The sequence below is a fragment of the Platichthys flesus genome, chromosome 6, assembly GCF_949316205.1.
Source record: "Platichthys flesus chromosome 6, fPlaFle2.1, whole genome shotgun sequence".
In the NCBI taxonomy this organism is placed as follows: Eukaryota; Metazoa; Chordata; class Actinopteri; order Pleuronectiformes; family Pleuronectidae; genus Platichthys; species Platichthys flesus.
The window spans coordinates 27,462,735-27,475,041 of NC_084950.1; the positions used below are offsets into that span (position 1 = coordinate 27,462,735).

A 12,307-nucleotide genomic window follows, 5' to 3' on the forward strand; every position below is an offset into this window, starting at 1 on the left:
GGTGCGTGGCCTACAAAGTTTGGGAACCGCTGCTCAAATTAGTTTTTACCACTCTCTGCCACAAGGTGATGCAGTTGGTAAACATGCTCTCAATGATGCAGATGTAGAAGTTGCTAAGTATCTTTGGTGACATGCTGAATTTCCTTAGCCTCCTCAGGAAGTACAGTTGCTGTTGTGCTTTCTTGACCAGCTGGGTGATGTAAACTGTCCATGTAAATGGTAAATGGTTTTGTGTTTATATAGCGCAATTGTATAAACATATCATTTGCAATGGAATGTGTTCTCAGTGTAACTCACACTTCTGGTGTACATCTTATGTCTCCTTACTTCAAACAACATCTTAATACAAATTCTCACTCATATATAAGTGAACAGGGCTACTATAATCACGTAGTGCAGGTGACAGTGATACTTAACTTTTGTGACATCAGAAATAAATTCTGGACATGCACACTTGGATTAGATTAGATTCAACTTTATTGTCATTGCACAGTACAAGTACTTATACAACGAAATGCAGTTTAGCGTCTAACCAGAAGTGCAAAAAAAGGAGTTAAAGAGTATTGTGCGTATATGAAATGTAAATAAACAAGATATGTACAGTAGCAAATATATATTGAATAATTCAGTATTGACAGGTATTGTATGATATAAGAACTATGAGCAGTAATAAAGGACATAGTACAGTATTAACATCTTTTGTATGATATAAGAACTATGAGCAGTAAGTAATATATCTGAAGTAGTACAGTATTAACAGGTATTGTATGATATAATAACTTTAAGCAAGATACATATATAGAAATATATAGATATGAATATACTATAGGCAGGATAATACAGTAGTAAAAAAAAGTGACAGTGTAGTGCAAGTGTTCAAATGTTCAGTGGTTGGAGGAGGGTGTCTGGCTGGGTGGGCTGCTGCTATCACTGCGGTGCAGAGTTCAGCAGAGTGACAGCTGCAGGGATGAAGCTGTTCCTGAACCTGCTAGTTCGGGAACGGAGGACCCTGTAGCGCCTCCCAGAAGGGAGGAGGGCAAACAGTCTGTGGCTGGGGTGAGAGCTGTCCTTGACAATGCTGCGCGCTCTCCGCAGACTTCTCTTGCCCTGGACAGCTGCAATGGTGGGGAGTGAGGAACTGGTGATACATTGGGCAGTTTTAACCACCCTCTGCAGTGACTTATCACAACACAGCTTCACTCTGGAAGATATACAAACATAGCTACTGTCGTCGCCAGGCACTAAACTTGACCTCGCCTCCGGCGATTGGACAAGCATGTTTGTTGATCCAGGATTTGAGAAGGAATAATTAGACACTTATACATGAAGTTCTGGAAATTGAACATTTATTGTAAAACAATGAAATACTTACAGAGAGTCTCTGGGGTTCTGCCGGACACGTCACCAGGTTCACTGGATCATGTCGAGAAGAAGCTCACACACATCCTAAGTCCACAGTATTTATACAGACACAGGGGGCAGCACAGAGGCCGTTCTTTTTCTTTGAGAAAATTCAGTTATTGGCCAGATGTATACTGTTTCCTCAAAGTGCAGTTTTTTGCAAGCACATCACTTTCAACTGACCAGGTGTCCCACTACTGTGGCCTTGGCCAACAGGGAGCCTGCTACATCGGAGAGAGACAGATTAGACAGAGAGGAGGATTTCATATCTTTTTCTCACCACGTTTCATGAAACACCTCTTTGTATTAATTCTGGCAGGACCTCTCTCTTTCCTGAGAACCTGTGCTTGTTGTGCAAACCCTGTGTCTGAGTCAAAAAGATAGACATCATCCCAAGAAAAGAAACAGTTGTAGCATAAGCCTTATTGATTATCTAGATTATGCAGCTATCATTATTCACAGGATATAGGTAAAATATAGTCAAAAGATACAGAGAAACATAGATATCTCAACACTACCTGCCTGCAAGACTATGCAGGTAATATAAACACTTATACAGGCGATTGTGGTCACATCCCACCTAGAAGCTGTGTCTCCCGCTTAACTGTCCAGCAGAGTTTAAAAGTTTTTAACAGTCAAAATCAATCAAAAGACATCAATATGTCTCATTAACACTTATGGTGATAAAGCTAAACTTTAAGGAGTTAATGTAGATGACTCTCACCCACTACTAACCTGTAAAATACAGCATGTTGATTATGCCATTCTACTGGGGTACGTGAAAGCAGTTTAGGGCCCTATGTTTTCCCCCTGACAGGCTTAGGTTATAGTGAATTGGATTTTTAATTAGAGCAGCTCATATAGTGGTCTTGCTATGCATGAGAAGTCTTGTACATATGCTCAGTAATAGATAAGGAAACCTAGCAGCCTCCAAATATCTCCTACTGTCATGGAGTTGTCTCCTTCAATGCTTGAACCCACTCAACATTTTTTAGATCAACTCTCACGCCATTTGTAGACACCAGCCGACCAACGTACATGACCTCGTTGCAAAACAACTCAGACCTTACGGGCCTCAACTTAACCCAGTGGCAATGTAGGGCTTGGAGTACGCGGCACTGCACCTACACATGCTTTTCGAATGACCTTGGACATCATCGAGATAAGGGATGCAACACTCATCCCTCAGCGGCTCAAGCATTTCCTCCATGGTTCTTTGGAAGGCTGCTGGTGTATTTGACAATCCGAAGGGTATTCTGACCCCTTCGTATAAACACCAAAGGGTCCTGAGGGCAGTGACATGTCTCGAACCTTCGGCAATAAAGCTTTGGTGGTAGGCTTTGCCCTGGTCTAAGATGGAAAAACAGCTATAGCGCCCAAGCCCCGCTCAATCAAGTCCTGAATATGGGGAAGGGGATGTCTGTGTGGCACAGTCTTTTTGTTAACCCTCACTGTCTGTCAGTGTCTGTCAGTCCTCGGGCCCTAATAATATTACCACTGCATGGCTGCAGCATGAACCAAGCCTGAAATGTCAATAAGACACCATAAATCATACTGGCTAATCCAACGTATATGTTTTAATGTTATGACCAGGGCTTGAAAATAACACTTGCTCTCAGCCAAATTTAGTGTTCTAAGAATTCTGTGAGGAAAATATATTAATAAATGATAGGGGAGGGATTTAAACTAAAACGGAAACAGAAAATCATATTCACACAGCAATACAGTATATATATACAGGGATTTAAGACTTCCGGTTAGAGGATGTAGTGGGTTGATGCAAATGGAGAGGCTCCCGACTAATTTGACTATACTACCTTTAAGTACGGTGGCCCTGAGCGCTCAACGAAGAGCAACTTAAGAAAACACATGCAAGTTGACAAAACACATGCAAGTTGACAAAACAAAAGCAAAGTAAGAAAACATCTTCATCAACTTCACAACACAACACAACACATTACAGAAACGCGCTGCAAATAGACACACGCGCTGCAAATAGACACACGCGCTGCGAATAGACGAACGCGCAGCAAATAGACGAACGCTCAGCAGCAAATAGAGGCGACAACACAACGGAAGTGTTTCCAGAGGACAGGTTGTCATCCCGCGGCTCTTCAGCCCCTCTGCAGTGGCTGTACTGTACAGTGTTGTGCATATGTTTCGCGACAGTCAACTAAACGAATCAGTTTTCATATTATTAACGTAAATGTAACGATGAACGTGATTGAACGTCATGTTCATTTTTTAAATCATCATCGTATCAGGCCCTCATGAAATACCAGGAGCGGGTGTGTGTGTGTGTGTGTGTGTGTGTGTGTGGCCAGCGCACCGGGGCTCCGACCCCGCCCACTCGCTCGGAGAGAGCCACAGTGAGCTCTGAGCTCTAAAGATGGTCCGATCTGGAGACATCCCGTTTTCTCCTCTTAAACTGAATAAACAGCGCTAACACGCAAGACCCTGTTTGTGAGGCCATGTATTGTCCATAGTGTGCAGGGGTTTGAAACCTTTACTATCAGAAGAGACATTTTGCCCCCTCTTCTGAGAGAGTGGGCGGGGTCGGTGCCCCGAGACCCGAGACCGGTCAGCCCGCTTAACACACACACACACACACACACACACACACACACACACACAACACACAAACGCTCTCATCTCATCTCTCATTTTCGTCCGCTTATCCAGGGTCGGGTCGCGGGGGGAGCAGCTCAAGCAGGGGGCCCCAGACTTCCCTTTCCGGGGCCACATTGACCAACTCTGACGGGGGGATCCCGAGGCGTTCCCAGGCCAGTGTTGAGATATAATCTCTCCACCTAGTCCTGGGTCTTCCCCGAGGTCTCCTCCCCACTGGACGTGCCTGAAACACCTCCCAAGGAAGGCGCCCAGTGGGCATCCTTACCAGATGCCCGAACCACCTCAGCTGACTCCTTTCTAAGTAAAGGAGCAGCGGCTCTAATCCGAGTTCCTCACGGATGGCTGAGCTTCTCACCCTATCCCTAAGGGAGACGCCAGCCACCCTTCTGAGAAAGCTCATCTCGGCCGCTTGTACCCGCGATCTCGTCCTTTCGGTCATCACCCAGCCCTCATGACCATAGGTGAGGATAGGAACGAAGATCGACCGGTAGATCGAGAGCTTTGCCTTGCAGCTCAGCTCTCTTTTCGTTACAACGGTGCGGTAAAGCGAACGCAATACCGCCCCCGCTGCTCCGATTCTCCGGCCAATCTCACGCTCCATAGTACCCTCACTCGTGAACAAGACCCCAAGGTACTTGAACTCCTTCACTTGGGCTAAGGACTCATTTCCTACCCGGAGTAAGCAATCCATCGGTTTCCTGCTAAGAGTCATGGCCTCAGATTTAGCGGTGCTGATCCTCATCCCAGCCGCTTCACACTCGGCCGCCAGCCGATCCAGTGAGTGCTGAAGGTCACAGGCCGATGATCCAATGAGGACCACGTCATCTGCAAAAAGCTGAACCCTCCTTTCCAGCACCTTGGAGTAGACTTTACCAGGGAGGCTGAGAAGTGTGATGCCCCGGTAATTGGCACACACTCTCTGGTCTCCCTTTTTGAACAGGGGAACCACCACCCCGGTTTGCCACTCCTTTGGCACTGTACCCGACTCCCACGCGATGTTGAATAGGCGTGTCAACCATGACAGCCCCTCAACACCCAGAGCCTTTAGCATTTCTGGCTGGATCTCATCAATCCCTGGGGCCTTGCCACTGCGGATATGTTTGACCACCTCAGTGACCTCCACCAGGGAAATTGACGATGAAACACCATCAACCTCGAGCTCTTCCTCCAACATAGAGGGCGTGTTATTCGGATTCAGGAGTTCCTCAAAGTGTTCCTTCCAACGTCCGACGACCTCCTCAGTTGAGGTCAACAGAGTCCCATCCTTACTGTACACAGCTTGGATGGTTCCCCGTTTCCCCCTCCTGAGGTGCCAGATAGTCTTCCAGAAACACTTTGGTGCCGACCGAAAGTCCTTCTCCATGGCCTCTCCGAACTTCTCCCACACCCGCTGCTTAGCCTCCGACACGGCAACAGCTGCAGCCCTTCGGGCCTGTCGGTACCCTGCAACCGAGTCCGGAGTCCTCCAGGATATCATATCCCGGAAGGCCTCCTTCTTCAATCGGACGGCTTCCCTGACCACCGGTGTCCACCACGGTGTCCGAGGGTTACCGCCCCTTGAGGAGCCTAAGACCCTGAGGCCACAGCTAGCCGCTGCAGCTTCAGCAATGGAGGCTTTGAACACCGCCCACTCCGGCTCAATGCCCCCAAACGCTCGCTCCTGGTATTTCATGAGGGCCTGATACGATGATGATTAAAAAAAGTAACGTGACGTTCAATCACGTTCATCGGTACGTTCACGTTAATAATATGAAAAGTCATTTGTTAAGTTGACCGTTCGCGAAAAATATGCACAACACTGTACAGTACAGCCACTGCAGAGGGGCTGAAGAGCCGCGTTCGGCTCCAGAGCCGCGGGATGACAACCCCTGTGCGGAACCGAAATTGTATGATGTATTGGACGTTTTAGTGTCTCCTGTGGCAGCGGTGTCCATCCCTTTGAGCTGTTCTGCGCGTTCGTCTATTCGCTGCGCGTTCGTCTATTTGCAGCGCATGTGCTATTTGCAGCGCGTGTGTCTATTTGCAGCGCGTTTTTGTAATGTGTTGTGTTGTGTTGTGAAATTGATGAAGATGTTTTCTTACTTTGCTTGTGTTTTGTCAACTTGCATGTGTTTTCTTAAGTTGCTGTTCGTTGAGCTCTCAGGGCCACCGTATTTAAGACCTCCTCTGTGTTTTACATTACATTACATTTCATTTAGCTGACGCTTTTATCCAAAGCGACTTACAATAAGTGCATTCAACCCGAGGGTACAAACCCAGAACAACAAGAATGAAGAAAGTACAATTTATTCAAAAATAAAGCAAAACTACAAAGTGCTATAATAAGAGCCATTTAAGTGCTACTAAATTGATAGTAAACATTTTTTTAGTGTATATACAAATATATCTCATATTGAACATGATCTGGGAGGATCAGCAGATTTGAATCATCTTTAAGGAATAGATGGTAACACAAAACCTGCTCAGAGCAGTTTTAGGTTGCTGTGTAAGTTGTCATGGCAGCATACCTCAGGTTAAAACTTAACCTCCTTTGTAGTACTGGTTAACTATTATGATACTTCTGACTTCGTGAAGATGCGTTAAGCCAATGACCTTGCTTCATAGTACAGGCCCCTGGTTTTACCTCATACTCTGAGGTAATTGTTATTGGTTTAAACAATTACAAACAAAATGGTTATTTTCCCTCCCTTTGATGAGTACAGCCAGACCATTTTCCTGGAACACTGAATATGCAAGAATAAAATGGTATTTACATGTGAAGCACACAAGTTTCTCCCTCAATCAAACATGTCGGGTCGATGGCCAATAGTCTTTAAGGAACAGTGAAAATGTCATGGTCTACTGAGATTTGCATGTGTACCTGCTCGGATAAGATGCGCTGTAGAAGGCTAAACAATTAATCATTTACATTTAGTCTGGTAAGACACTTGCAAACCATGTAAGGACATGATAAGAGTCTTCACTGTAAAACTCTGCGAGTCGGTATTTTGTCTGTCATTTTTATCTCTTTATCATAACTTCATCTCTTTATGTAACATTTCATATAATTCGTGAACAACGTACATTTATATAATATATTTTTTACTACTAAATATAGCTATCATACAGACTTATTGTTCCTGCTTTTTGTGTTATACTTTGTGCCATAAAAGGCAAACAGACATATAACAGAATTAACTGTAATTTTTACTCCGAAGAGGATTTTACTAGAAATGCAACCCTGCTGCATCTTTAATCTTTTTGCAATGTTTTAAATGCTTTTTTTAAATACCCTAAAAAAGAAAAAAGAAAGTTAATAAAGTTTAATTCAGTGAATCTTGTGTTCATCTTTTTATGAACATAAAATGACAGACACACTTTAGACTTGATACATGTGAACAGTGATTATTGTTCAGTGTTTGATCTGCATAAGGGAATTTGGAACTTTTTGTTCTTCACATATGACCTTTGAGATCTTTAGTCAATGTTTGCAAAAATAAAAACAGAGATGTCACTTTTCATAGGTGGATCGGATCTAATTACTTAAAGGGAAGCTTCACTTGTGCATAACATATTCATACTGATGCATCATTCATATGGTCAGGAAAACATTATGGAGTGGTTGTGGCTCACGCGGTAGAGCAGTCGTCTTCTATCCAAAATTGTGTGCGGTTTTATCTCAGTTGTGCACTGACATGTCATTAACATATGTGACAAAAACACTGCTTATACATTAAGCAATGTATTTTAATAAACCTTCTGACTGTTCACTGTCAGTGTCACATTTTTCAATTAAACTGTATTAAATATCTTCATATCCACTCAGAATCAACCTGCAGTCTTCCTCTGTGAAATATGGTTCAGAGGTTTGCACTGCAAAACACACCCCCTTTATGCACATGACCATTAACAAAGATAACAATAGACCAACATCTTAAACAGCTTTGTAGGGGAGAGCGGGGTAATGTGGGACTACTTTGTGTATTTCTGCCTCTGTGTTTTCTGTTTCCTGTTTTATTTTGTAGTCTCTGTTCCTTGTGGGTTGTTTCTGTCTTCACTTCCTGTCTTGGTGATTGTCTTTCTAACTCCTCATGTGTTGCTCCTGTGGCCAATTACCCCTGCCTTCCCTGTGTGTATTTAAGCCTCTGTCCTTCCCCTGGTCCTCGGTCGGGTTGTCTGTTTTTCAAGCTTTGTTCCATCTCTAGTTCATGTCCTTCCCCTGGTCCTCGGTCGGGTTGTCTGTTTTTCAAGCTTTGTTCCATCTCTAGTTCATGTCTTTTCAGTGTTTCAATTCTTTTAGTGTTTGTTTTGCGTTTTGTTTAGTTAAAGTCTCTTTTGTATTAAATACACCTTTTGTTATATACCTCTGCTACTGGGTCATCTCCTTTTCTCAAGTCGTGACATACTTTTACATTTGCTCCCCTCTAGTCGAGCTAAAATGATATATTAGTAAAATGTACCCATTTCCCCTTAATTCAGGATGTTTTCTAGCAATGGAAATGATCTGAATGTCTTCAGAACAAAGGGCAGTGTCCCACTTTACCCCAGCTACGGGGTAAAGTGGTCCACTTACTTTTTTGACTTAAACTCCCGACAGTCACGACAGCTAGATTGACAACCACTAATATTGCAACAGAATCATGGGGATTGGTCAATTAAGCACATTTATGATTCATGTGATCTCTTGCACACCCTAGCTTACCGGCACATTGTTTCTCTGTCCAATTGGCAGGGACAGGGATATTGTTTTTCTCTGCGTATTCAAATGCCAGTTCACGGCACTTAACTGAAGCAAGGCCATGGAACTGGTCAGCTAGTTGTTTCAAGTGTTTGGCAAGCTCCTCCTCCATCTCATCTGTGAATATTCTCTTTACCTCAGCTACTGCACCCCAGGCTACTGATTTTTACTTTCCCTTTCTCTTTTTTCTTTATGAATCTTTTGAGGGTTGTCTTATCAATATTTCTATCCCTTCCAGCTTTTCTTAAGGACTTCTTTTCTTGCATGACCTCAGCGGCTGCACTCTCCATCTCTGCGAGGGGTGTTTTTCCCCAGGTTGTCTTCCTGGTGTATAGTTTCTTGGCATGATGGCTTTTCTACAATGTTTATGACATTAAAAATAAAACATATATAATGTAATATAACACTAAAATGTTAAAGACTAAACTTAACTTCTGCTTCAGCCACCGTTTTAGAAAAAACATCTCTTAGCAATTCAGGCTAATCTTCAACTAGCATCCATCACATAGTTTTATATGTTCGACGTTCACCAACATGTATGATATAAGTTTTTCTACCTGAAGTAATTTGTTTTGACACAACGGTTGATTAAGTTAAAAGCAAGAAAATGTACTTTTACATCCAAAAAACAATTATAATAAATGCATCTTAATCAATGTGCTAGCATGTTCTGACATCGCCAAGGAGGTACGTACCTCGATTTTTGCCTCATTTTACCCTAATGTTAGATACATTTTTTTAATGTCAAATTATTGGTTGGAGATATATGTTATAGGTCCCAAAATTGATACCACAGCAACAAAGTATATCTGTAGAATACAGCATGAATGCAGCAGCAATAATGACACGGAGCCTTCAGTTCCACATCCAGACTGCATCTTATTCAAATTAGACACAATTTCAAGTACAAGCATTTCTCTGAGTTTAACTGCATTTTGAAGTGCATAAAACATACATTCAATTATTATGGTGTCTCTTTCCTCCAAACATCTTAATATACATTATCACTCATAAAGAAATATAAACATTTACAATAAAGACCTATTGAACATTAGCTTATAACTGGTCTTTATAACGGACAATAACAATACATGAATTACAGAGTGTGTGTGTCGGAGCTGAACTACACACTGTAAAGTGTGGGGCGGTGTGGCCTAGTGGTTAGAGTGGTGGTTCTTCAACAAGAAGGTTGCCGGTTCAAACCCCACTCTCTCCCATCTGCATGCCGAAGTGTCCAAGATACTTGGCAAGATACTGAACCCCTAAATGGCCCCTAATGAATGTTGGGTTTACTAATTGTAAGTCGCTTTGGACAAAAGCGTCAGCCAAAAAATGTAATGTAATAATGTAATGTAAAGTAAACAATATACTATCGCGACCCACCTGCAAGACGACGTGCAGGTAAAATAAATACTATACAGTCGAATGTAGCCCCGCCCACTTAGTGCGCGAGTGTCTCCCCTCAGTTTCTAAGTTTCTACCAGTCTAAGTAGATAATCAAAACAACATCAACATGTCTCAACATGTCTAACGTAGGTGACTCTCACCCACTACTAAATGAATACTAGATGAATGCAGCAGCAATAAAGACACAGACCATTCAGTTCCTCGTCCAGACCTCTATCTGGCAAGTGGGCGGACGTTACCCCCAAAGAGACAGGACATACTGCTCCCGTGCCAAACTTTCCACTTGAGTGCTGCTGTCATTTACTGATTTCTCAAATGAAAGTACTTAAATTACCATCAAAGTAATTAAATACAATATTTTGGGCCATACCAGATATAGAAGGGGGCACAAAAAACTCTGCCTTTTTTTAAAATTTTTTTTTTGCTCTGCGCAGTTTTTGGCGCCCCCCTCTGAGTGGCGCCCTAGGCAACCGCCTATGTCGCCTGTAGGAAAGACCGGCCCTGCAAAGATGCCTCTACAAAATAGTGTATTGGGAAACTTTATGGAGCATTTGCATATGAGGAGGGCACTCTCATTAAAATGGCAAATTCTCTCTACAAAATAGTACAACAAACAATAGATATATATTGACTGTCTGAACCCACACCGAGGAAACTTGCCATTTTAAGTGTTTACGTTGAGGTTGTAGCTCAGAGATTATTGCTTATAGTAGTATGGCAGTGTGGCCTAGTGGTTAGAGTGGAAGCTCTGCAACAAGAAGGTTGCTGGTTTAAACCCCACTCTCACCCATCTGCATGCTGAAGTGTCCTTGGCAAGATACTGAACCCCTAAATGGCCCCTCATAAATGTTGAGTGTACTAATTGTAAGTCGCTTTGGACAAAAGCGTCAGCCAAATGACATGTAATGTAGTAAGGAACATTTTCAAAACATTAACAGGCAGGAAGTGAAGGGGCATCACATAAGAATTTTGCCTGTGATGCTTGGCCAATGGAAAGCTTAAACTGACAATGTGGATCTTATAAATCAAAATAGTAATTGTTTGCATCTGAAAGTATGTTTCCCTCCATCTGTTTCCTCACACACACACATCTGTACCTGTCTGTGTGTGTGTGTGTGGGGGGGGGGCGGGGGCGGGGGTTGTGTGTCGGGGTGTGTGTGCGCATTCCTCTATCAAGGATGATGACTTGGAGACAGACCTGAACAGACTATGTCTCCGTCCGGACCTAGACAGACCTATAGAGCTACTGCCACAGTATGGCCACCTGTGTCCTGAACTGTCACATGACTTTAAGGTAATGCAAGTGTGTGTTTATGTCTGTATCTAGCTGCTTTTAGACATGCACTTTGCAGTTGGGAACTCTGCAGTTCCTCCAAAATAATTGCATGCTTAAAACTGTCAAGGTAACAAGTGAAACCCATAACACTCTGAACCACTGTTTCAATCCCATCATCACTCACTGGTCTGAGATTTTTCATTATTTAGTTAAGAATGAGAAATTGTATGATATAATTTTTGCAAAATATTTAATTAAATTGACGGTAAAATAACATGTGTGTCTCCCAGGAACTGAATCTTAGTTCAGAGCCAGAGGAGAGTTCACCATCATCAGATGAGGAAGCTTTGCTGCTCAACACTTTCTCCCCTCACTCCACCAGGATGGACAGAAAGAAGGGTGATTCCAACAATGAGTTGTCCACTTCCTCTTCAGGCTCTCAGTCAGAGACAGAAACCTCCACAAAGGAAAACACAACAGGTCAGAATGAAATTTAATGAAAGTGTTGAAACAATGCTGGAACCAAGAGACTCAAACGCAGAAAACACTCAAGAAGCCAAGGGATAAGGAAGAAGTCAAAGTCTTTACCGAAAAAAGTGAAGGTCATGCACAGGCAAACATTCCAATAATACAAGCTGAAAATCCAAAGGGAGCAGGCAAAATATCCACAATTAAGACAAAAGTCATACATTTAGAAGCAACACTAGGAAAACCACGAGCGTACTAAGTGCACAGAAGCAACATCACACAATTGGGGTGGAAAGCAGTGTGTGTACTGGGTGACTGTTTGGTGATGAGGTGTAGGTGTCGTGAGTGCAGTGGCGGAAAACTGAACAATGGGTGGAAGTGAAACTAACATAGATGTATATTATTCC

General features: G+C 43.0%; 1 protein-coding gene across 2 annotated transcripts in view; it reads left to right on the forward strand.

The window, feature by feature from the left end:
- LOC133955570 (cytosolic carboxypeptidase 4) overlaps positions 1–12,307 on the forward strand; it is a 166,511-nt gene that overhangs the window by 64,392 nt on the left and 89,812 nt on the right. For both annotated transcript variants that reach the window (XM_062390471.1, XM_062390472.1), the window contains exons 10-11: positions 11,334–11,450; positions 11,723–11,912. In XM_062390471.1, coding sequence (XP_062246455.1) covers positions 11,334–11,450; positions 11,723–11,912 — 307 coding nt within the window. The remainder of the gene's footprint in view (positions 1–11,333; positions 11,451–11,722; positions 11,913–12,307) is intronic.